We start from the raw sequence: 27752 nt of genomic DNA, 5'->3' as shown, positions 1-27752 counted from the left end.
TTTAAACAAAGGCCTTTGAAAAAAAAAATTGTTTTTCAAGTTGTATAATCATGTCATAATTGTGCAAATACTTTCCAAAACATGTTGTATGAGCCAACGGACGACGATTATACCACCCGATATAGCCGACGTAGAAAATGTGGGAGGTTTGTAACCCTCGAAATAGGCGGTTCAACAGCTATATTAGGTAGATATCGATAGATCATTGGAATGAATGTTCTGATGATGGTGATCGCCGACCGTAAAAATGCTGCAAGACGATGTATAGTTAGTCCTGGTTAAAGATATTTTTAGTCCGTATATGACAGGGGTTAGAAGCCTATTTCGTCAAAGGAGCCATATTTGCCCTATATTTTCAATTGTGAATATCAATCCACGATGACGTTGCAATTGAGTATGCGTGACGTCATGGCTTACAAACAATAAATAAAACAATAGAAACATGTTTTAAGCAAGGGCCATGTTTTAAACATGTTCGTTTTAAATTGATTTTTTGAAGAGCTTCTTGGAGGTACAGAACTTCAATATACAATTAAATAGTATATTCATATTGAAATGAACCCGAATATTTTCGGCTGACACTCGTCAGGGGTAATCGTCAGCAACTAGTAGAGAATTGGAAAGAACATTGTATATCAACAATCGTATCACAAAATATGACGTCACCAGCATGAAATTTCGAATAAGAGAGCGTTCAATGTACTATTTTTAGGTGATACACGAACTCCTTTTGTTGACAGAGTTTTGGTTGGTGTATTTTGATAAAAGTTGATTCCAAGGCACACAATCCATTTGTGTGCCTTGGAATCAACTTTTATCAAAATACACCAACCAAAACTCTGTCAACAAAAGGAGTTCGTGTATCACCTAAAAATAGTACATTGAACGCTCTCTTATTCGAAATTTCATGCTGGTGACGTCATATTTTGTGATACGATTGTTGATATACAATGTTCTTTCCAATTCTCTACTAGTTGCTGACGATTACCCCTGACGAGTGTCAGCCGAAAATATTCGGGTTCATTTCAATATGAATATACTATTTAATTGATTTTTTCTTTAAAAACTCCTGTTATTCTGAAATGCCGATTGTATCTGCTAAAGTTATCATCTCATGGGCTACTAAGCAGTTGGTATCATGCTTTTGCGTTTCGATCGAACAATATGATGGCACTTTTTAAGGCGAAGTCCCGCATTTCTGAACTCGTATCTGAAATGGAACAACAGAAGTCAATCAGTTTTGCAATAAATATTCATAACCTTTTTTTTCGTTGTGTGTGAAAATTATAATAATATATTATATATTAATGGTTTTGTATTTTTGACCAGAGGTGGTCAGTAACGAAGTACTTCTACTTTTTCGAAGTACTCAAGTAGTTTTCCTCTACTTCTGGTACTTACTCAAGTAGATATAATCTTCGCTACTTCTACTTCGTAATATTTTGTGATCTACTTACTTACTTCTCGCTATTTTCAGTTTGTCAAGTAGAAGTAGTGTAACCCTCCAACTAGAAAGAGAAACTTGGGAATTCTCGGGCTGTTTTCACGGAGTTTTAACTTTCAATTTTAGGAAAATTTAAGTCAAACCCAAAATATCCGTCGCGCTACACATGAAGTAGATATAGAGTTACGAATATGTTTTCACGAAAGGTAATATTATTTAGGTTGCAGGTTGCATTGCACCGCATTGTCGCGCATATGACGTATTTCATCACAGTAAATATGGCCCATCATAACGTTTGAAACAACCGTTTCGCAGTGTAGCATTTAACTATCATATCGTAATCTAGCAGCCCATGGCGTGTCCTAATCTGGAAAAGTGAACTGTGACTTTATGAGCGTTATATCTGTTTTAGCAGACCACCGTTAAAACTGTCTCGACAAAAGACATAGAATACATTTCCCGCTTTTCTGATGTAGTATTGGTAGTTCTCGTTCAATTCGAAGTATCATTAATAAAAGTCCTAATTAGTTTCATTTCTTTTGTCTGCAGAACATACATGCTTAAGTTTAAAAGCAAGTGTTGCATCGCCGTCTACTTTCCCAAAATACAATTACGCTATATGGCATTTTTACGTTACGACATATTTTTTTGATCATCGTATACGAATCGCACAAAGTGTTAACATCGTATTCATACAACTTCTCCGTATTGCTCTTCAACTAAACTGAAGGCCGTAATATGGGTGAGGGAACAAGCCATGACATTTTCTAAAACGGGATGTTCGAGTAAACAAAAGATTGGTATCTCATTTCTATATCACTAATATCATTTGTTGCTCATGCTGTCGGAAATTTATACATTCTGGGATGCATCAATATGCATTATACATGAAGCTCTCTTCACCTTCCGACGAATCAATAAGCTCTTTGCACCTTCCGCATAGCTCAATTCGCAGCTTTTGACAGTCCATGCGAACGAATTAAGACTGTTTTCAAAACTACTTACTTACTTGAGTAGATTTAAAGCCAGCAAATTCTACTTCTACTTCAAGTAGTTTTAGGTTGCTCATGGAAGAAGTACTTCTACTCGCGCTTGAGTAGATTTTTCCGTCGCTACTTCTACTTCTACTTGAGTAGCTTTCTTGACTACTTTGACCACCTCTGTTTTTGACACACTTTTTATGCACAGTTCATTTGTACGCCCGTAATCTATAGTAATGTACTCGATTTGTAGTTGATGTGTCGTGTGATAGATTTCTATTCTTGTGGTTCAGCCAAAATTTGGGGTTCACCGAAGGTTTGGAGATTAGCGAATAGGTTCAACAGGCTATTAAAGGTGAAGCAGCCTTTATTACGCAATGTGTGAATTTTAGGTGAATTATTTCAGGATATAGGCGTGTCCGAACGAAATTAGACAATCTCTATATGCTATTATATGATAATCATTCGTCACTCTCACTCGCCAGGTATGGGTTATAGCAAATGTGTAGTTCACTGGTTCCCAAAGTGTGGCCATTTGCCACCTCGAAGGGGGCGCTAGATGCTAATTGGGCGATTGGGGCGCTGAGAGTAAATGTAGTCGCTATGGACTATGGAAAACTGATTGAGAAACTCCATATGTTAATAGCTCTTCCTGTGCACAAAAGTCAGATTTATGTAATTGTGTTCACGTCGCTTGCGGTCGTAGAAGGTGCATTTAATCGAAAATCGACACCATCTCCCTCATCCAAACAATCAAGCAAACAACGAAAAGACTAATTATTCAGTGACACTTATGGCTGCTGCACACTGGCATTGCAACACGACTAAAACAGGTAATTCCCCGATCATGTCGCGCTCACGATCGCGGTAGTTGCGTTCTGCTGCACATTGAGACACCGAGTTGTAACGTAGGCCTATCTGTTCTGTACCAACTTAATGATTTAAATAGTATATTCATATTGAAATGAACCCGAATATTTTCGGCTGACACTCGTCAGGGGTAATCGTCAGCAACTAGTAGAGAATTGGAAAGAACATTGCATATCAACAATCGTATCACAAAATATGACGTCACCAGCATGAAATTTCGAATGAGAGAGCGTTCAATGTACTATTTTTAGGTGATACACGAACTCCTTTTGTTGACAGAGTTTTGGTTGGTGTATTTTGATAAAAGTTGATTCCAAGGCACACAAATGGAATTGTGAACGGCCTCGACCTACGATTCGAAATCGGTCGTCTCGATAATTATTCGCACAAATCGGATTATCCAACAGATGTTTGCCGATGGCAGAATTAATTGCCTTTGATCGATCAGCATCAATCTTAAGTGGATGAGTTAAGGGTGAGCTTTTCACATCGCGTGACGCACGTGTTCTGATAAATCTGGGGGACATGTTGGTTTATGCGGTCCTGCAGACGTCTTGACGTTCTTCCCACGTAGCCACAATCACAGTGGCACCTATATTCGTACACTACATTACTTTGTTGAAGTGCAGGAAGCACGTCTTTGCGTGTTGAAGGGAGCAGTTGTGTTGTTGTAAAAATCACATTGGTTTTGACTGTATCGTAACATTTACCGACAGCAGAAATCAATTGTTTTTCAAAGCGGGTGGAATGATTTCGTAACAGTATAGGTTCTCGGTTATTACTATTGAAGAACACATCAAGATACTTCCTACACATATGTGATTTCTATGTGTGCTGACAGCATTTTGCTGATGCTCCGAATTATATAAGGAATGCACTATAATGCCACTGAGATATTCTCAAATTCGAAAACTCAGTTTACTATTTCAACTCAAGACGCAGATGCACAATATACAGTACGCAAGATACAAAGAATATAAACAAGATGGTGTCTAATCGTTGAAACGCCCTGACATAGTCCATCAATCAGATATCTTTATAATATATAGGCCTATACTCTTCTTGGCCTACATGTACTTTCGTAATGTCAAGCATTTCAGTAGCATTGGCGGGCTAGCGGTCATGTTCTCTGTTATTCATCTTGTATTGTGATCGCATAGTAATCCAATTATCAAATATATCTTCATTTCGTTCTTCCAACTTCAAGTTATCAACTTGAGTGTGAATCATTCTTTTTCTGGGCTTGTTGGATATCATACAGCGCACCGCGTCAATCCCGCATAGCCTTCACCATGTAACCCAAGAAAAATTACGCATCTGGTACACGAGAATGGTAAATTAGAAAGTTGAACGATTAGAAAAGATTGCAGCAGCACCGTCGAAATAAGAGCGCTTGCTTATTTTTTACTGCAACTGAGCCCGCAACTCGCGACAAAGTGGAAAATTTTCAACTTTGTCGCGGAGCTGCGCAGCCCACTCGCCGACGCTTTGTTGCGTAGTCTGGCGACGCGGTGTTAATAGTTTTGTCACAGACAGGCGCGATTCTCTCGTGTTGTCGTGTCGCGAGAACCAGTGTGCAGCAGCCTTTAGCCTACTGAGCGCAAATTATGAGCAGGGTTGCCAGACATCTTTTGCGAAAAAGGGCCAAACAGCGCCGGAAAAAGGGCCAAAAGGGGCCAAAAAGGGCCAAATTGTTCAACAACGTCAATAACGTTGCAACATTACCCATAGACACCTGGAATTCCAGTTTTATATTGTTGATACTGTTGTAGGACACCAAATCCACTACCTGCAACTACACTGGATCCTACTACAATAACTGCTTCATTATTTCAAGCCTTTTCCGACTGAATATGCTATAATATGAGAGTGATTAAATTTTATGAATTTTAATTAAACATTGAGAGAATATTTTCTTTACATTTGAAACTTATCCAACTTATATACCTAATTTTTAGGTTTTTCACCAAAAAACTCTTCGGTTATATTGAATTTTTTTCTTTGAAATTTCTATCAATCATTAAGTACTATAAGAGTGCTCTTCTTCAGACTTTTTCTGCTACATAGTTTCCAGCCATGTTCTATGCTTTTTCGTCCACCTGTTCACAAATCTGTATTTACAATTCCAAAACAGTCTACATTCTACAAAAACAAATCCCAATCTTCCACAGTGTTTCCACTCGAATCTTTGACATTGGCATAAACATTGTCAGCTCAATTTGCGAGATAGATTTATTTGAATACTTAGTTTGACGGTATGTCTCAGCTGCTTCCAAAAAGGGCCAAAAATTGAAAATAAAGGGCCAAGGGGCCAAATTATTATTTTGGGGCCAACTGCCTCTACAAAGGGCCAAATTTCACGAATTTGGCCCCGAAAGGGCCAATCTGGCAACCCTGATTATGAGCAGAGATGCAAAGGCATATAAAACGAGGCCGATCAGGTTTTAAGTAGGGGTGGTGTGAACGTGAGGTTCACGTTCGCGTTCTGTGTGTGAACCTCAGAAAATTAGAGGTTCGCGTTCACAAACGAACCTTGGTAGGTTCTGCACTGTGAACCTTTTACATACATTACATTTATCGTCTCATTACAACATCTTTGGTTAGAATTTATTGCATTTCAACTGTATGCATGGCGCTGGCAGCATAAAAAAATCAACACTATGCGAGCATGCACCTGTGCATTGTACAATCTCAAAAATTTTAGTTATTTTGTTAAAGAAGCTTGTTTGAAATATCCAGCTTTCCGTTTCTGAATATTTAGTGGCTTTCTGCTGTGAGCTTGACTCGCAATCATTAAGAGCGAAGCGAAATGCGCTACCTGTAGGTATAGTTAGCGAATGAGGCATATTCAACCAATCAATGAAATTGATATCGTTGTCTGATGGAACAAATTTAGCAAGCGCATGGGGTCAATCTCGATTTCGTATGGTAATTGTATCATACAAACCAAATCAGTGCAATTGGGGGGTTGGCTACTGCTGTTTAACTTGTTTATGGGGTAACATCGGTAGCAAGTATATTGAAACCTGTTCTACACTTTGCCCAATATCAACGTAGCAACACTGAGACTACGAATACATTGTCCGAGCTGGCCTAGACCGTTAAGGCGTAGGCTTAAATTCCCTTGCAAGTCCCCGTCGAAATTGTTGGCAAAGCTACGGAAAATATTGATCTTATGGGATTAATATATCATTTGATTGCCCCAGTTGATACATTTGGCGTCGTTTAAAAAGTCAGTAGGCCTATACTTCAGCATTGTGGTATTATTCGGCTCGAGTCGTCGATAAGTATCGTGTACTACTGTACAATAATATATCGCTTCACTGAAATGTAGGGCTGGAATTAGCAAAATGACGTCACGTGACGTCATGAGGTTCACGTTCGTGTTCACACAGAACCTTTGAAAAAGGTTCGCGTTCACACGAACCTGAACCTTTCAGAGGTTCACACCATCCCTAGTTTTAAGCGCATATCGCAGCAAAACGAAGTACAATTATTTGTGGAAGAAGTTGCCTTGTTTGAATATTTCCCCTGATTGTGCTTTTAGGGTGGGCGAGGTGGGCGGTCGCCCGGAGCCCCCCTGGTTGAAGGCTCCCCCCCTATTCGGATTATGCGCTTTTTTTCAAGGATAATTACGAATAAACATGGAAATCCGTGTACCAAGCAAGAATATGATTCCGTACAGATGTGTCAATCATCATCAAATCTCTGCATTTATTAGAAAAGTCCCGTATACCGATAATTATCACGTCTCTGCACGCGGTAGAATTGCTTAGTTTTGATGTAGTCTATCCTTGCACACATGCAATAATAGATATGGCCGAATCCAGCACCTGGTCAAACCTTGCCGTGGTGAAGGATAGATAATAATAACAGATGCGAAAGGGAGGTCTGGGGGGCGGACCCGTTCAAACCCCGTTCGTAGGGCCACCACTGCTTGTACTAGAAGTCGTACAAAACTGTAACTCTGACATAGCGTATGATATATATCGGACTGGCAATAAATTACATCAACATAAAAGGGAGGCATTGTGTAAAAAAGTTTGGAAAACACTAATATTTTAGAGGCCGGCAAAGTTTTGCTATCATCGGCCGGATGAGAAGATAAGTCATAATGTGGATCAAATATATGTGTGTTGACCTTTGCTTAGTCAGTCCGTTGGCAGATCACAGTTACATCTGCATTCGAAAAGTAACTCGTAGCCCGCAAAATAGTAGGCACCCCTGCTATTTACTGATATACCATAGAACGGAAATAGCCTGTGGTGCAAACAAAATGATTCTTATTTTGTGCACCCAACCCCTCAATTCTCGAGGCATCATTGTTTCTTATCTAAGTTGACAAGTCCTCTACTCACTTATTCAACTTCTATGTTGAATGTTGGTAGAATTGTGAGGTATTCTTGCCTTGTGCTTAATCATAGTTCTAAATTTGAATACACAGATCATAACAGAAGCGATGAGGATATTGAGTCTGTCTCTATTGGTAAGTATTGCACAATGTTACGCGAAACTTCAAACTTTAGGAGTACAATACAGGCAATGTGTATACCAGTGGTTCCCAACGTGGGCGATATCGCCCCCCAGGTGGCGATTTGGCGGTCTAGGGGGGCGAAAATGACGAAGGGGGTGAAAATGGACAAAGGGGGCGACGGGGGGTGAAAATAGCGAAGGGGCGATAGGGGGGCGATGACGTGTTAAAACGGCTATATTGGAGTCAAGTCGGAGAAATGACCGACGTTTTTTTTTTATTTTAGTCATCCCACGAAAATTCAGTTGCAAAAGTGTAAAATTCGACATCGAACGGCAAAGTTGAACTTTTTATTTTATTTTATTTTTTTAGTCAAGCCGCCGGCGATTACAGTTTGTATACCGAATTTTCGATTCACAAAATTTGAGGGGCGATGTTCGGCGTTGAGCTCTTATGTTGACCTCGGTTTCTACATCATGTCCGTTGGTAAGGTTGGGAACCACTGGTGTATACTGTATAGGTTGCATTTAAAACAAAAATCAAAACTTGTTTAAAACAAGACCCTTGTTTAAAACATATTTTTATTGTTTTTTTTTCTTAGCCATGACGTCACGAATATTTATTGTGACGTCACAGTGGATTGGCATTGACAATTGAACTTGTAGGGTAAATATGGTTCCATCGACGAAAAGGGCTTCCGATCACTGTCATAAACAGACGAAAAACATCTTCAACCAGAACTATACCGTTATGCAGTATTTTCACAGTCGGTGGTCAGCATCATCAGAACACCCATTCCGTACCAATGATCTATATCTGTTCGAGAACTGTTGAGCCGACGAAGATTTCGAAGGTTCCAGCCACCCCACATCGTATTGATCGACTATTTTGGGTGCACACTGCACATCGTCCGTAGGCTCTTACTACATGGTTTTTCGGACGTATTTACACAATTAGATAACATCTGAATAAGAACATTTTTTTTCAGAAAGTCATTTGTTTGAAACACTGTTTAAAACATGTTTTAAACATAGTGTTTTAAAACACCGTTTGTTTTAAATGCAACCCTAAATGTGTAACCTACGGACGACTCTTTTCTCTGACAGTTATACTGAAACAACCTTACTAATTAGTCAGATTTCGTTAGTAGTATGCGACAAGTACAATTTCTAACTTTCAGTTTGTGAATCTCACTTGGCTAGGACGCAATTCAGTTTATTTTTGACTACACCACCATTTGTCCTCTCTACGCTATCCTGGCGTGCTGAGCACCTACCAGAGAAGCTGCTGATACCAAATATACGATCGAGTTTTTTTGAGCCGACGAGCTACCGATCAATAAGTCGCAAGAGATTATAGGTGCATGATTGCCAGTCATAGCTCATTCCATAATAACAACTGCTATGTCTTAATTCATACCTATCTGCCATTTTCTGCATTCGATTGCATGATGTTGTTTGTTTGTTTGATGTTTATGGTGTTTCGTCTACTTTTGTCATTTCACACCAGACCGATATTCTTTATTTTTGATTCCGTATTTACCGACTTCTAGCATGGTCCACTTCTAGGTTTTTATAAGACACTGCTTACGCAGATCCCGTGGCGAGGAAGAGCCTAGATAAACCTCCAACACTTAGATAGGAATTCTGGAGTCGACCTCGGTCGGACTCGAGCCAACAACCCATTGGTGTTGTAGCTGTGGATCATACCACTACGCAATCTCGCCCCGCCTGATGTTGTTCATAGCAATATCCTTACAGATTGCCACCATGCGCAGTGATTTAGCTGCTTACGACTGCATTCAACACTGTGCATGCGTCAAGTTTGAAGGTGTCGTCACGGCTAACTGCGCAGCTTCCAACTTCACGGAAGTTCCTTTTCCTAGCCTGGTGACTGATGTAAGACATGATGTTTACATTAGGGATGGTGTGAACGTAAGGTTCACGTTCGCGTTCTGTGTGTGAACCTCACAAATGTAGGGCTTCTCGTTCACAAACGAACTTTCGTAGGTTCTGCACTGTGAACCTTTTTGATGTATTTCACCTTTTGTTGAAATTTCCGGCATTTCAACTGCGAGTCACTCTATAGATGGCGCTGGCAACATAAAAAATCAAAACTTAACGAGCATGCCCCTTGACAATATCAAAAATTCTGCTTGCTTTGTTACAGAAGTTTGCTCGAAATATCCAACTTTCCGTTTGTGAATATTGAGTGACTCTCTGCTCTGAGCTTGACCCGCAATCACATAACATCAAGAGAGAAATACGCAACCTGTATGTAGTCAGCGAATGATGCTTATTCAACCAATCAATGAAATTGATATTGTTGTCTGATGTAAAAAAATCTAGCAGGCATACGGGATCCATCTCGATTTCATATGTTTATTTTATCATAAAAACCGAATCCGTGCGTCGGGGTGTTGGCTACTGCTGCATAACTTGTTAATGTTGGTAATATCGGTAGCAAATTGAAGAACGCGTTTTGCACTCTGCTCAATATCAACGTAGCAACGCTCAGACGCCGAATACATTGTCCGGTCTGGCCCATACCGTTAAGTCGTAAGCTTATATTCCCTTGCAAGTCTTCGACGAAATCGTTGGCAAAGCGGTTAAAGATATTGATTTTATGGGATTATTATATCAACAATTCATTGTCCCAGCTGATACTTCTGGCGACATATAAAAAGTCTGTTTGAATTTCAGCATTGTGACATTATGTGACCTGATTCGTCGCTGGGTATGATGTACATTGATATTTCACTTCACTGAAATATAGATTTGGAATTAGCGATATGACGTCACGTGGCGTCATGAGGTTCACGTTCGCGTTCGCACAGAACCTTTCAAGAAGGTTCGCGTTCACACGAACCTGAACCTTTCAGAGATTCACACCATCCTTAGTTCGCATGTCTCGCGTCGCTTTTGGTGTCATGCGTACGTTAATATCGTCAGATTCGCAACTTGTTTCTGGAATTCAACCTTATCAGCGTGATTCGTGATAATGACTTTATCATGTTCGAAGATTTGAGACTACTAAACATGAGCGGAAACCGATTGTATACAATTGAAAAGAGTGCTTTTACAGGCCTGCAAAGGTGAGCTAGGTTTAATAATTAGGTCGTGCGCAAGGGAATGAAATCGTACCAAATTCCGTATCTATACAGCCATTGACTTTTGTGCTATGCAGTATGCAGTCACCCACTTGACTGGTCAAGTTGTTGCGATGTTTTTACAATACGTTTATTACCGTATATATTACGAACATTCAATTTTATTCAACATTTAACAATAAATACATTCATTCTGCACTTCATAGCAAATATATGATCAATTCACTAATCCCGCATACATTGAACCCCGATTCAGGTTGGAGAAGCTTGATCTTTCTTCAAATCTCCTCACTACGATACCCGACACAGCGTGGAGTTCAATAGCGAGCAGTTTGACATGGCTGTCGATAAGTCGCAACGCCTTTTTCAAGCTACCGAATGGAATTTCGAATATGGATAGTCTCGCCTATCTTGAAGCGTCCAATCATTACCAAGTAACGAATATCAAAAATGGTAAAATTTGAGTTACTTCCAAAACAGCAATATATATATATAATATCAAATCAGAACTCTCATACCACCCCTGATCTCGTATCACCCGGGAACGATGATCTGTCTCTGCGTACACACCAAGTTTCAGGAGCTCTTGACTCACGGGAATGTTCATATTACTTCAATACATTAAAAACGAATCTACTACACAAAACACGTGCCTCCCAAATATTTCTCACTGTTTTAGATTGCATTTGAAGTACTACAGAAGTTCTTATTTAAGCTTTGACGTCCCTATCTGCTTGAACATCAAGAAGACAGCAGCATCTAACTTTGGTGTCCACTTCAGTGACTTAGAAATTGTATCACAAAAATGGTGCCAATTAACATAGTTGTAGGCCTGTGGTATTTCTGACCCATTTAGCATCATATGAAGTCGTCGAGGATAATTCACAATAATGTCCTAGTGCTAAATCTTATTGACTACAATATTAAATCGGTAACCTCGTACCATATAGCGCTGACTTTTGATCTAGCAATAGGGATGGAGTTGCCTGTCCCATACCAGTAATAATATTACCAGGGTAATACTACATCGGGTGCGAACCCATAAAAGATAACGAGTGCGATTCATAGGAGCAAACTTCGTATGCATATGAGTACTAAAGTACAACGTGATGACTGCTTTTCATACATGCCTTGCATATGGACAACTTTGCACGATTGTACTACGTCTTCGATTGTGGTTATAGCGAATCGAAAGACGGAAACTGGCCGTTTTTTATTTATTAATATAATAATATATCATATATGCAAGTGCTCTTCTCATCTGTCTATATGACAAGTATACCTCAAAACATAGCCGCGTATGTGACAGGCGTACGTTCATGCATTTGTCACAAGTAATTTGATTTGCATACAATTTCTTCACGATTTCAGAAGCGCCCTTAAGCGATATAGACATTAGGCCAGTGTTTCCCAAACTTTGTTGAGCTACCGCACCCCTGGTGGCCCCCGGGCGCTTCCCGACGCCCCTCACCACGTTGTAAATAATAAAACGTAACTTGTTCTGCATTTATGACAGCTTGGCTATTGAAACGGATGGTGCTGGTGTATTATTACCATCACGCTGGTCATATTAGTAGGGATGATGTGAACGCGAGGTTCACGTTCGCGTTCTGTTTGCGAACCTCCGAAATTTAGCGGTTCACGTTCACAAACGAACCTAGGTAGGTTCTGCACTGTGAACCTGTTTCAAATATTACAATTTTCACTTCACTATATCTTCTTTGGTTGAAACTTATAGCATTTCAACTGCGGGTCACTCTATGAATTGCGCTGGCAACATAAAAAAATTAACACTAAACGATCATGCACCTTGACAATCTCACAAATTTTACTTGCTTTGTTACAAAAGTTAGCTCGATATATCCCGCTATCCGTTCGTGAATATTGAGTGACTCTCTGCTGTGAGCTTGACCCGCAATCACAAAACATCAAGAGCGAAATACACTACATGTAGGTACGTAGTCAGTCAGCGAATGATGGCTACTGCTGTATAACTTGTTAATGGGGTAACATCAGTAGCAAGTATATAGAAACCCGTTTTACACTTTGCTTAATATCAGCATAGCAATGCTCAGACGCCCAATACATTGCCCAGTCTGGCCTAGACCGTTAAGGCGTAAGCTTATACTCCCATGCAAGTCGTCGTCGAAATAGTTGGCAAAGCGGCGGAAGATATTGATTTTATGGGATTATTATATCATTTGATTGCCCCAGTTGATACAGTTCGTGACGTTTAAATCGTCAATATGTACTTCAGCATCGTGGCATTAAGTGGCACGAGTCGTCGCTAGGTATCGTGTACATTATTATAGGCTCTCACTTCACTGAAATGTCGGGTTGAAATTAGCAATATGACGCAACGTGACGTCATGAGGTTCACGTTCACGTTCGCGTTCACACGGAACCTTTCAGAAAAGTTCGCGTTCACACAGAACCTTTCAGAAAGGTTCGCGTTCTCACGAACCTGAACCTTTCAGAGGTTCACACCAACCTGAACCTTTCAGAGGTTCACACCATCCCTACATATTAGGTTTGAGTTTTGACAAATACAATGTCATTCTGAAATTCGCTGCAATCTCCACATCCCGTACTGCCAAGTTGGTTTCTGCTGTGAGTCAAAAAACTTGGTCGCGGCACTGAAAAACGTTCTCTGAAATGAGGGGGAGGGGCAACGATGAGAAAGTCAGAAATTTAGAGTATTTCTAATTGATTTAATTGTGTATCCAGAAGGATTGATTAGAGTTATTGAACTTTGGTTTGAACTCAAAATTGTTCTACAATGTAACCGCAGCTCTTCGATCATTAAATGGTCGTTTACTGCACAAAATGGATAGATCATCCAGTAGGGGAATTTCCAATTGGAATACATCCTAAAATCAAATCACCATATCCTCATGCAGTTTTCGGAGATGAATAATTTATGTATCTCCGTCAAAATCGGGTATGCGAGCTACACGGGAAGCTCGGGCAAGCTTGCGAATTGCAATAGTTAGCGTCTCGCAAACTTTCGGTGATACATCACTGGCTTTTCACTGAATGCGAATAGTGCCATTTTCACTTTGCTCAGGTTTCATAATTAGTGAGAATGGATGTATTCTACTGATAAATTTTGGAGAATATGTCCGTTAAGTAGAAGCGATATCGTTTCTCGCAACCAGAACGCCGTGCCGAAGACCACGGTCGCAGCACTGGGTGAAATCCACGATCGTTTGAAACAGAGATTGAAATAACGCATGCCGTCACACCTCGCATTGGGTGATAAATGCTCAAACAATTCGTAGTTCTCACGGCACACAATGAACCACGCTTTCTTGGGATTCGGTCGACTACTAAATTAGTCCATTGATGGGCGGGATCAACATATTCAAGTAACAATGGACTTTTCCGGTACGACGGACGACTCACTTGAGCCGATTTTGCATTTTTAGTGCGTATTCAGCTGCTCTATTCATCAATCGTCTCAACACTACCCAGCACAGTAGTCTTCTAGAGCTATACCGCACCCATTAGCTCTAATTGCCCCCTTACCGTTCAATTTTACAGCCACCGCTGCCCAATCGCCCATTTCATGGCCATCGCCCCTTTCGCAATCGCGAACGTGCCCTGGGGGACGCTGGCGCCCACTTTGTGAATCACTGCATTAGCCTGATGATAGCCGCTTGATGTGAAGTTGTCATATGAAGTAGGCCAATGGACTTCCACTTTCGTTTTCTTTGTGCGTTTACGCAATTACAATGTGCGGGGTGGATATCATCCTGAAATCTGGAATTGTCCATCATCGGTGCAATATATAAACTACTGTTGCTGTTCGATAAATCCTAATCCCTTAACTAATCTTAATTTAGTTCGATTAGTGTTATCTCTTAAAGTTCAATGGTTGCCTGCTATAAAGCATGTGTATGAGTATACATTAGGGTTATGACGTGAATTTATTTTGCCTGTAGCAGGAATTGATGATCATTTTGTTATACATTAATAAAATTATAATTATTTTGTTCAAATCGTATAAAATATCACGCACAAACTAACTTCAATTTTCGATATTGGTCCAAATAAAGAACAAAATGTAAATTCAAAGATTATTCTTTGCCACAAATTTAATGTTCAAATATTCGTCCCTTTGCACTTCTGGTAAAGTTCTTCCATCAATTTCACTTGCCTTTCTGTAATTATGTTAGTGCCAGGTACATCTACAACAGATTGATCCGACTTTCAATGGGGTCGCTGCAGGACATTCGAGCTCAAAGATGGCAGCAAATAATCTTTGGTATATTGTAGAGCCCGACCGGTGTTGGATTTTGGGTCGATACCGATAAAACCGATATCTCACACATTTGCCGATAGTCCCCATACATTAAGCCGATATTCAAAATAAGTGGAATATACCTTAATAAGCACGTTTACAAAGCATCATGGCATTTATTTGTACAGCTTCACAGTTATTATTATACTTTAACGTGAAATAAACTTGAAAGGCTGCATCTGGACACCTGTAAACTGTAAGCCATATGAAATATATCAATATTCTCAGTCTAGTGTTCGAACATTATAGTTTTCTGACTTACTATCGCCACGTTGTGACGCCACGAAAACTGCCGATGATTTTTCACCTCCAATGGCCGCTACCGATAATTATTCCAAAGTGTGATATCATCTCGATAGTATCGGCGAATCGATAATAATCGGTCGGGCTCTAGTATATTATATCTTTAGACATCTGGTTAAAATACCAGACTTCCTAACACGAATTTGCGATGACTAAGCATAATATCTCCCGAGTTGCTCTCCATCTGGGGATTTGGAAGTACGTATTCATCGCCCTTGAGCTCCATCTTGGATTGCGTTCAGATGGACGTTTATGTCATTTGATTAGTGGCAATCTACGATTTTCCTTGAAAGAGCGGCATGCTCTGCACAGCTTAAAGATAAACATAAAATCATCCCTCCATCCTCAGTTTTCTAATATTTTCATCTGAATTTCTGGCTTGGGAATTGTACCAAGTTTTCGTAGTGTTTTACCGCATGATCTCCAAATTTGTAGCTGAGAGTTGGATATGCTCAAGACCAGGGGTGGGCAAACTTTTGAGCTCACGGGCCGCATTCAACATCTGCATTCACTCGCGGGCCGCACTATATAAAATGTGGATTATAAACTAAAATGCGATATTGATATTTGATTATATAGTGAGGACATGGAGACAATATATATTATTATTTAAAACTAGCCAAATATTGCTTTGATGATATCGTACATGCGTTAGAAACATATAGTGGCGAGATTTCATAGGCTGGCGGACCTCAATAACCAATTTTTTAAAACTATAGAGTTGAAAGTCGGTTGGCCCGATTCTTAGAACAGGATTGAAATATAAATCTGTGAGCAGCGATCTGTTCATAGATTTTTCGAATTCTACTTTTGGCTCAGTTCCAGGACACACAATGCTGACAGCATCATAACCAGTTAGCTTCAAACACGCTTCTACTATGTGTAGATAAAATATAAATACCCCCATTCTACGCATACAGACAACGAATCTACCTAAGACACGCCCGAATCGTTTTTTATAAGCATATCACTGAAATAAATGAAAATGAAGTGGCCAATCTGAAATCCCACTGGTGATCCAAATTATGTCAATCTCGTTGCAGCTATCCCGCTGTGATATTAAGTATTTACCTTGGATCAGTGGTTCTCAAACTTTTTAAGACACGCCCCGCCCCCGTATGATGGTCAGAGATTTCGCGCCCCCCTCACCGTCATATCACAAAACGCAAACAGGATGCTAGCAAACCTAACGGGTTTTGATGCCATGGAAGGTTACGACTGTGGATGAGAGATTTTCAAATATGTAATTCAGACTAAATACATAGCAATAACTATGAATTGGATTAAAATCGCGCCGAGCGCGAAATTTTTTTTCAGTTTACCTCAGCTTCGTGCCCATCTTCAGATGCTTTCACGCCCCCACCGAGCGAGATAGTGTAATGGTTATGCGTCCGGCTTCTCGAGCGGTAGGTCGTGGGTTCGATCCCCGGCCGGGTCATACAAAAGACTCGAAAATTGGTATCCGCAGCTATCCTGCTAGGCGCTCAGCAATCTCGGATAGCATGGAGGAGAAAAAAAAACGGGGGCGCAGACTAGATGACCTCATGGGGCCGTATCGCAACTCCGTCGTCAAAAGCATCTCGATGGTGCAGGCGAAAAAGAATATCATCTCTCTTTCTCTCTCTCCCCAAGAAGGGCGCGCCCACCAGTTTGAAAACAACTGTCTTAGAATTATCATGGTGAAATATATTAAGAAAAAGTTAATCAAGTCCATGCATTAATTCGATTTTTAGTACTCATTTTATCAAATTTTTTAAAAAGTTTCTTTGGACTCTCGCGGGCCGCACAGAACGGCGTAGCGGGCCGTAGTTTGCCCACCCCTGCTCAAGACGTTGGATTGCATAACTATGATATCTGATTTATGACTCGATAATATGATGTTGGCAACCAGTATAATGTGATTTATCAAAACCTTTGCTCATCATTGCATTTTGCATTTTTACTACAACGCCATTCCGCCGTCTAGTATATCAACAGATGCTGAGTAACATACGATATGACGTTTTCAAATTTTCCTATGCATCATATTCCTCTAATCGGTTTTCTAGACCGCAGAAAATATGTTCTACTTTCGCTTTTTCTAACACCCAGTTTGATTTATGTCAGGCAAATTGAAATTACGAGATATATACAGTCTACCTCTAGAATCGAAATTAATGATTATTTATTTTTGACTGTAATCGAGAACTCCATAGGCTTAATTCAATATGGATAATCACAAATTACCAAAATACTATTTTCTATCTGCGCAATTGGAATTGTGTCAGGTAAATTTCAGGGTTGCAACCAAGTCACAAGTCAATCTCACTTTTATAGTTTTGACTCGAGTCAAGTCGAGTCATTTCAATTCACCACCGAGTCAAGTCCGAGTCCAAGTCAGCGAGCAAAGGGTCGAGTCCGAGTCATGGAATGATGACTCGAGTCCGAGTCCAAGTCACTGTGTTCACTGTTCAGTTTCCAGTTAAAATCTTGGTAAACCTACTTTTTATAACTCTGTTTGGTGATATCGAATGGTTCGCATTTAAAATATACCAATTTTCCTCACTCTTAGCAGTTTCTGGTCGCATTTTCAAGTACCAGTACGAACAGACGAAATCCCAATAGTGTGTTGGCTCTGGAATTACAATGAAATGTCGGTCTTGGCCGTCTGAGACTCGTGTCAATGACTTGGTTCGAGTCCTGCGCAATGACTCGAGTCCAAGTCGAGTCAATACACAGATTGACTCGAGTCGAGTCGAGTCATTTCCGTATTTTGAAAAAATGACTCGAGTCAAGTCAATTCATCAGAAAATCGTGACTCGAGTCGGACTCGAGTCGAGTCATGACTCGAGTCATTGCAACCCTGGTAAATTTCAATCAGTCGTTATATATATTACATAGTCTGTATCTACAAAAGAAAGCATATCCTTCATACAGTGAAAACTGGAAAATTTATGTGCGGGAGGTTTTTGTTTAAACAATCTTCACTTTTGTGAATTTTCAAATCAGGCGACAAAAGTTCATCATTTGTGATTACAGGAAACACAAAATCTTGTTTTTTTTCAAGTCATACCCCTAGTATATATATTGCCTTTCTTCATAGTAGGCTTAACAAGATTGTCGACTATACGTATGTATATAGACGCTGGAAGCAGCTTTTCAACAAAAGTTTTCGAATTTCAAGCACCAGAAATGGTTTGGGAAATAAAAATATAACTCAACATTTCATTCATCGGTAACTCCACCGTGAAGATTCACCAATCAAAATCGGCTGGGTAGGCTCACATCACATCACATCACACACATTTGTTCTCTATTGCAAAATATTGAAGTTTTTGTTTATTTGTTGCGAAATATTGATGCAAGACTACCAAGCCGGTGACTACTCGACTCGGATATCCACATCGCGTGCTGTCGTTGCCTCTTCACGAATATTATCTCATTTCACCGCCATGTCACTGCGCAGTGTGCACTGTGCATGTGCAGTAATGAATTGAAGATGGGAGATAACTGCGACCAACAACATTACGACAGATTATAATTTTAATTATCGGGAATACCACCATTTTTCAGAAATAAGATCTGTGACCGATGTGTGAAATCAAATTACATGTTTTATTTCTGACCAACGTATACGTGAAGTATGAACATTGAACTTTCCTCAGTTTCGGAGTGAAATGTTTGTATGTGTCAACTTGATGTAGCCTACTCTCCGCCATTCCCGCTTTGGGATGCCCTGACCCAAACACCCATCTCGGTTGAAAATGGTCTGCAATTTACATCGTTTCTTGAAACCCTGTCAGCTCACCACACTTTCATCTCTACTGTCAGCTGTCCTGAAATATTACCAAACAGTCTCATGTCAATGCTAGTGGGTTCTGGAGAATGGCGTGTGTGTAATGTTTTGTGTACATTTGCGACTGCGCTACATTCCTAATCTTTAACCATGGTTTAATATTGACGTCGCATTTCTAAATTTCAGTACACTTGCCTCCCTCATTGGTTACTCTGGACTTGCGTTGCAATGGCATCTTGAGGTTTAGGAAATCTTCGTTCGACCACTTGAAAAGTAGGTGTTCAAGATTATTTGAATTATATTTTGTCATCTCCAAATTCATGGACATATGGTCGTATGCCACCGAGAAGCTAACGTCTCAACTAATTTTGGTCTCCTCCTCGACACCTCAAATCTTCACCAGTGCTGTCCTTACACACCCCCAAAGCTACGGTGGGCTAAAGCTTAAGTGGGGCGCCCTTAAAGGCAACAAAATATACAGGTTGAGCTTTATCTGCATTCCAGGGGAATATATAGTAGACTCGGCGGGTATATTCCCTATAATAGATGTCACGAAAGCCTGCAAGACAGTTTCCTGAATTCGATATCAAACAACGGCATGTGAATTCTGAATAAATCTTGACCCATTGCAGATTTAAGCTCTCTCGTCTTGAGCGACAATGCCGCCGGCTCCTCGGTTTCGTTCGAAGACAGGTTTTTCGATGGAATGGGATCGTTGGAACTTCTGGACCTCTCGCGGGTATTCTGCAGGCATCTGTCTCGTGACAGTTTCTCGAAGCTGACTAACTTGAAATCACTGTCGATGAACAACTGCTACCTCCGGGAACCTCCTTTAATGATGGGAAATGCGGATACTTATGGAAGTAAGCGTATATTCAATTCGTCCCTGCTATGGGAAGATTATTTCATTATTTAGCAACATCCCTGGTAATAATCCCACAATCGGTTGGAAATAGAACCTATTTGAAAATAAATATATGTAGTAATAATCAAGTATAGAAATTACAGATGGTATTTCCGGATGGCTGACTTTCAATCCAATGCGAGCGTTCTGTTCTGGTAGCCTACGGGTTCACAAGACAACATCAGTAGGTTCCACAATGTAAACGTTTTTATGAAACACCAGAATTCGTGTCAGAATTTTGGATTTTTGAGTATTCGACAATATATTCAACTGCTGCATATCTTTTGAAAACTTGAAGTTCACTCTAAAACTACTCCAAAATCTGAAATGTCATCAAAGTTCACCCTCCCATCACTTTCAAAGATTACCAAGCGGTGGAAGACCAGCTTTTATGTCACATTTCTAGTTCATTATGATAAAACATGATCCGTCGATGATTCGTGACTGAGAATTGTAATTTGGTGCGACCGTTCGTAACATGACTCGAGGGGTATACGATCGCCAGAAAGGTTAAGAAACACTGCTATCACTATGGTACTGTGGTACAATAATTATTATAATTAATTTGTTATTGATCTGCTCCGATAACCGAAAGAAAATATAACTCTCATTTAATTTGACTTTGGCACTGACATGAACAACAGCCTACTTATTAGGACTATACCAAAAACCAGGAAACACCGTTCAGATGCTTTGATATCAGATTAATCTTTTGAAGATTTCCAAATATTTTACCTATAATGTTGGTACTTAAAATGTCCAGTAGCTGCAATATTACAATGTGACTGCCTTTACGAAGTCATGGTGTATGTGTCCTCTCGCATGGTGTCTATTACTCAATATTTTTTTGACAAATTATGCCCAGAAAAAAAATATACAAAATTATTTGAAAATGTGATTAGTACAATAGTAAATTACATTTTCAGGACGTTTGTGTGATTCTAGTCTGCAAGGTCCCGTCAAATAAAGTTTAGTTGGAAACTATACATTGAATACCGCTATTAGCGATGATGCGACCCGCGGCGTCTTCAGAAACTAGGAAATGGGCCTGCGAGCACATTTAAGTTTGTGAGCCCTGACCTATATGAATCACCCTTTCCTCCTTCCGTAAGATTTTGATATACTTTCCGTAAATTCTCTTGAAAGATTGTCATCAAATTTCAGGCATAGCGAGTGGCAATTCTTCAACATCATCGTCAGATTTACAGATTTGGTTCAACCCATATTTGAAGCATCTGGATTTGTCAAGCAACAGTCGTATGGTTTTGAATCCCAAAGAACACCATTTCCCGCCGTCGTTACTGGACTTGCGATTGGATTATACCGATATCGGTTCCGTAGCCGACGGTATTTTCAATGATTCTCTGTCGGTGGGTAATCAGCAATCCAAAACATAAGTTCTAACCTTTTAAGCACTCGCACCCTTTCAAATTTCATGACATTTTCCCGTACACACTGTCTACAATTGCCACAGGAAGTAAATAACATTGTTTCAGTCTCAGTGTATTTATCACTTATGTAAACTTTATCTGCATTCCAGGGGATTATATAGTATACTAGGCGGATATATTCACAATTTAGTCATCACAAAAGCCAACAGTATTGTAAGCAATGTTAGGATGACTCGAGTCACATTTTTCAAGTGCCTTGACCAGAATCACTACCCTAAAATATATGTACTTGACTCGGACTCGACGTATTACAAATATGAAATAACTCGTGGTTATATTCCATTGGTAGCAACGACGCATGCAAAATATTGTAAAATGGCATCATAGTATCATTACAACCAAATTAAGTCATTGACAAAATTAAGCCACCAATTCTTGGTTTGCTTATACATAGAGAAACTCTCACGCCGCATACTATATATCCAATCGGTTTGGATTATTATTCTTTTTCAAATCGAGTAGTGAGGAAAAGCTAGAAAAGTTCTAGAAAAGGGACGATGAAATTTGGAAACATTGTGACAGGACTGTCCCATTTCTATTTAAAAGTCACTGCAGCACAATTGTCCCTGTAGAAGTCTTGCCCTGCCCCACCATCGTTATTCATGCCAATGAACACTTCTTGGATTTCTTTAGATTCACTGATGACAGGTATAGTGGAACATAATATATGCTTTATGACGGCACAAGAGGAATCCTAAAACACGCGATATTCTCACCAGTCGCAATATAGCCCAATACCCAATTCCCAACCGAACTATGCGTAATCGTATGAGCCTGGCATATACGATATTGACTCTCGAACGCAGAAGGCCGAGAGGAGCGAGTTTTGTTTGTTTGTTTTACTAGGTTAATGGCTTGGTAGAGATTGATGTAATGACCATATCATTTGTACTTGACTTGAGCTTGACGATCACTTGACCGGCCTGGAAAACAATTCGCAACAAACGTATTGGTCAACTGATTGAACAAAAGCTGTAGATTGCATCGATGGTTTAGTGACAGATAAAGTTTCGTGACTCCCGAAAACATTTCTTCGCGACTCCATTTGGGATCAAGACCTACATTGAGTTTGTGAGAAGCCGTGGATTTTATGATATTGGTGATAGTCAAAATTTTTTAAGTGCAATGTTTTGACTGACTCTGTGTTTGTGAGTGTGTACCGGTATTTGTCTGTATGTGAGATAGGGAGAGAGTTTTCGTCGGTTTCAACATAGCGATCGTAATCATTTCCGACATGAGTATTTCTGGTAATTAGTAGCTACAAAACATCGGTTATTGGGTTTTACTCCCCACGATATTTGGATAATTGTGAACAAATTGAAATCAACGTACTTGCATTTTCGCTTTATAGTTTTTAAATCATTCTACGTTAATGCTATGGCAGTTTCGTTTAAAACTTTTAAGTAATATATTTAGGCCACAAGTTATGTATGTGAACTCTAATATCCCTAAATAGGGAAATGTCGTGACTAATGTAACCATTCCTATCGTGGCCGTTTCTAATATTACCAATTGAAATTTACATCACAGATACAAAGTTTGAATTTGTCCAACGCAAAACTGGATACAATATCAGTGGACGCACTGGACTGTCTTGTGAATATATCAACGTTCGATTTATCGCACAATCAGCTCAGCAAAATGCCCACATTTCCTAACAACTTGAAGTGGTTGGACATGACCGATTCAAAAGTTATCAATGTTACACGAAAACAACTGCAGAACCTTCGAGACGTGATCTTCCTGTCGCTGGCGTACGGTGATATCGTGGAAATCGAGGACTTCGCATTCAGCAATCTTACGATGCTGGAGGAATTGCGTCTCAACGACAATAAAATTCAAGCACTGACCAGAAATACTGTGTACATAGAGATTGACATCGACGTACGTCACCTGACTACTTTGGATCTGTCTCGCAATATTTTGGCCAGTATCGAAGAGGACGCGTTTGTAACTCTGAATAGTTTGAAAGCTCTGGATCTTCAAGTGAATCTGCTAACTCTTATTCATCAAAAGACGTTTGCCGGACTCGCGAATTTGATGAGTCTCAAGCTGAACTCGAATGCCATCGAGATTATTGAACCAACTTCACTAAATCACATGGAAAAGTTGGAGGTAAATCATACGAGACTTGTAGTATTGCGGAAACATACTGCATGACGGAAGGGTCTATTTCTTGTCAGGTGCCCAATCATATTTACTCCATTAGCACTCTAAATATTTGAATAGTAGCATCATTTCTGTTCTGAATTCTGAATTCTGAATACTGAATTTTATTATCATCGTGGGCGCGATAATAATAATCAATTCGGTTTACCATATTCCACAATATCATAATGTATATTTCCGAATTAGCCGCACCTATCTCCTGCTCCGTTTAAAACTAGGCACATTTACTTTTACTTACAATACTCTTACTCACTTACTTACTATACTATTACTCACTTAGTCTTTACTTATCAAGTCGTTTGTTTCTACATATTATTCAAATATTTGCAACTCATATTGACAAAATTCTTACTCTTGAAGACACATCATCTCAGCGATAGAAATTACTATCGGAAGGAAAGTAATCTATGAAATAATAAGTTAACTGTTAACTTGGTTCGTCCACTTTCTTGCCGGCCAACCAGTCAATACATTGGTTCGATTCTTATGGTGCTCGATCGAAGAACATATCCTGAACTATATGCGAACAGGTGTGGTCATGACCGGATTGGTAATTTCGCGCTAAGTTTTGAAGAAAGGTCAAAAACGTACCGAGCCATCAGTGAGAGACGGGATTTGTGTGGTGGGACAAAGTCACGGATGCGGCATATATGTGGTTCATCTGTCGTGATATACATATCACGAATATAAAATGCTGATGAAAGTTAGTCGATTGAAAGTCTAAACCGGGCGTGTCAAACTCCACTTGCGTCGCGGGCCGGATTCAAACCTTCACGGCCAGCAGCAATCAAGTGATTCCGAAATATCACCTCATAATCCATGCCCTTGTTGTCAAATTGAATATCTTATTATCACCATACAAAATTGTATGTTACACTTTATAACGGATATTAGGCGTTTTATTCCTGCAACATCTCTATTCGCAAACAATGGAATCGGCAATAATACGATGATTGGCAGGTGACAGTTATGAAGCGCTGAAATAGTGGATTTAGCGACGATATAAGGTGGCACATTTCTATGCTCCATATGTTTTAGTCGTATACTGGCGTCAACCCTGCGTATGCATTTTGATCATAACAGATTTAACTGTAAACAGGCTCGTTTATATCAACTTCATTATTATTAAATCGCGATAAGGGTTTCTGTCGAGGCCCTGGATCTTTTGAGTCAGAAGTGATGTAGCAGTGCCATTACATATATTTGAATTATATTTCTGCGTAACTATTATATCCTCCATGTAACCTGTAAATAACGGTTTCGCAATTGCTAATTCACTTCTCTGAATAACTACATTTTGGTTATTGGCCAATTTTTTTCTCCATAAAACACTGAAATCTGTATGTACTTTATGCCTTCTCGGAATTAGTGGTAATGTCAGCTATTGTTCCTAATGGTGAGTAGTGTGAAACCACAACACCGCTGTCGGTTGGTTAAAATGTGGCATTTGAATATACCGTACAACTGATGCCTCGAGAGATTATTTAAGGGGAATATTCCTTACTAAAACGACCCACATTTGTTAGAAATTTGCTGGATAATAGACACTGTTTTCAATCTACTCAGAATTGCTTCGCGGACGGATGAAATCGTCCGGCGAGACGGATGCGGGCCGCGGGCCGTATGTTTAACACTCCTGGTCTAAACTCTAAACTCTTGGCTTCCAAAGCTCTCAGTGTTGAACCACCCCAGGATATGTGATGCCAATATACCTACTCTCTCCGTCAGGTCAAATATGATATACCGTAATACCGGTATTTTATTTCTGCCCCCTTCCTCCTGCTCCTGGGCATCCAAAGGAAAGTGAGTGACTTTAATGTTGTGCGGAGGGATACAATTACAAAGCTGGTTAGCAAATAATACAGGCGAAACGCTTCAAAATATAAAACAAGTCATGCCCATAACGCTTTTCAATCGGAATGATGCCCCATCATTCATGTATTGTATATATATTGAGATGTTCCATCGCGGCACAAAATTGGACGATAGTGTTGCGTTCAGAACTTTATGATTCCTATCTCTTTCCTTTGCAGATCCTCGACTTGGACGACAACCACCTGGAAATTCTATATCTCGGGACGTTTGCAAATATGAACCGACTAAGAAAATTAGTTCTCAGCAATAACAACATTATTTTCGTGCATCCCTTTGATTTACCGAGTCTTCTATATCTTGACATATCGAGTAATAACCTTACACATTTCCCTCGCATTTCTACCGAATCATTAGAACACCTCGTTGCGAATCATAATCCATTGGTTGTTATTCCACCGACAAATGTAAGAGGTTTACGGCGATTGAAATCCGCAGATTTGTCGAATTGTTTGATTACGAATTTTGACTTTACTATATTCAGACACAGTGAAGCACTGGAAACCCTAAATTTAGATCAAAATCAAATTAAAAACTTCGTCGATATCATAATACCGAATTTGAAAAATCTTGTACTTTCATCAAACAAAATTTTGAACATTTCCACACGACTAGACATGTTACTACCGAAATTGCGAAGTCTGGATTTGCAGTCGAACCAAATGCGTACCGTTAGCCGTGATGTCTTATCAAATACAACCGTTCTGAAACTAGACTTATCACTCAACCCTTTTTTGTGCGATTGCGAACTTGTTCCTTTCACTAATTGGATTGTTGAGCATAAGGGAATTGCGGTAGGAATAGACAATTGGGAATGTAACTATCCGAGGGCGTTGCAGCATAAAATGATTCTGGACGCCATTGCGACACTGAAGTGCGACCCCACGCTCGATACAAAGCAACTATCCATCGCATTGATAGTGGTGACCGCTGTCGTGGGCATGATATTTCTACTATTTAGTGCCTATGTCGTCATAGTTTGCGTGAAGTCAAAACGTGCGGTTGAAGCTGGTCAGTCTGACGATGGCGCCGGTTACGAAATTCACGAATCTCGTCTCAGTAGATTTCGCGCGTTGTTGTGTTGCAGACGAATTTCGTCTGAAGATCAAGGTAATCTGGTGTCAGCTACCGCGACTTCACCCTCTCAAAAAGATGCACCTGCATCGCTATAGTTTATGCAACGAGTCCATTTTCTTGGTATGCGCTCCAATGTCTTTTTGTGAGAGTAATACCGTGATCATTCATGCAGTTCCTATTTTCATCAGTACTCAGGTATTGATCGATTGCACGATACTTAATTAAACTCGAATGCTGATATCACACATTCCGAATTTTGTGAAGTAGCCGGTAATTAAATGAATAGTACGGCTTCATTTCCATATGCGAGATGGATATGATGGCATGGCAATCTGTGTATAATATGATAGAATCACATAGCAATCATTGCTAGGAATCTTAAAATGTCATTTAGTCCGCATTGTTAAGGGATTTGCAACCTGTAGCTTTATAGGTTGTCATGTTTACAGACTACTTCTACACTGCTACATATAAGTAATTTATAACCACTCAGTTTTCTTATCAAGAAGTTTAGGACTACCTCTGATGATGATATTTCTACTCGCTCTCATACTCACTCAATACTCATGCCCGCACTTTGGTTTACATTTGCGTTGTTCCGGTATAGCTAACTTAACTATAACTGCTTTTTCGATCTTAAAAAGCGCATATCACAGATGCATGTGGTCGCGTGGATTTGTAACCAACACAGCCTCACACAACGTGAATATGTCTACTGTCATCCCGTAAACTCTTATTTGGTCAATTATAGTTTTGTTTCAATAAATTGATTTATTGGTGTATCGTTTGTATATGTGATAGTTTGCTACTTACGATTTCATACGCATATCACATAAAATAGTTATACTGTAAATACAGTATTAATTCCGCGACAATAGAAAAGCATACTCTGCTCCTTCAATAGCCGATAGGTATCAATCCAATTCTAGGGGCAGATGTAACGGATATTTTAATGGTATTATGTACCTCGATGTACAAAAAGGATCGATCGAAAGCCTTCACAGCCATGTATACGAAAAATTAT

The 27752-nt window shown here is 39.7% G+C and overlaps 1 protein-coding gene across 2 annotated transcripts; it reads left to right on the top strand.

The window, feature by feature from the left end:
• Positions 1-2651: 2651 nt before the first annotated feature.
• LOC145457078 (uncharacterized) lies at positions 2652-27515 on the top strand. Of its 2 annotated transcripts, XM_080335245.1 has the most exons (10): positions 2654-2779; positions 7739-7780; positions 9526-9663; positions 10717-10859; positions 11131-11327; positions 19442-19528; positions 19888-20118; positions 21324-21529; positions 23141-23725; positions 25813-27515. In XM_080335245.1, exons 1-10 carry the CDS (start codon positions 2681-2683, stop codon positions 26821-26823), a joined length of 2739 nt encoding a protein of 912 aa, XP_080191371.1. In that variant the 5' UTR covers positions 2654-2680; the 3' UTR covers positions 26824-27515. The 2 variants fall into 2 exon arrangements, with proteins under 2 accessions (XP_080191376.1, XP_080191371.1); XM_080335250.1 differs by lacking the exon at positions 7739-7780 and having other exon boundaries at positions 2652-2779.
• Positions 27516-27752: the final 237 nt, after the last annotated feature.

This window comes from Botryllus schlosseri, chromosome 2 (genome assembly GCF_051294905.1).
Source record: "Botryllus schlosseri isolate E-star chromosome 2, Bs_hap1, whole genome shotgun sequence".
In the NCBI taxonomy this organism is placed as follows: Eukaryota; Metazoa; Chordata; class Ascidiacea; order Stolidobranchia; family Styelidae; genus Botryllus; species Botryllus schlosseri.
The sequence above is the reverse complement of the archived record's forward strand: the minus strand, read 5'-3'. Positions and strand labels throughout refer to the sequence as shown.

Excerpts from the sequence above, each read along its gene's own strand:
- LOC145457078 (XM_080335245.1), top strand. The coding sequence starts at position 2,681 with ATGTGTCGTGTGATAGATTTCTATTCTTGTGGTTCAGCCAAAATTTGG. Across the intron at positions 10,860-11,130 it reads GCTTTTACAGGCCTGCAAAG|GTTGGAGAAGCTTGATCTTT; the intron begins GTGAGCTAGGTT and ends ACCCCGATTCAG. Across the intron at positions 21,530-23,140 it reads TTTTCAATGATTCTCTGTCG|ATACAAAGTTTGAATTTGTC; the intron begins GTGGGTAATCAG and ends TTTACATCACAG.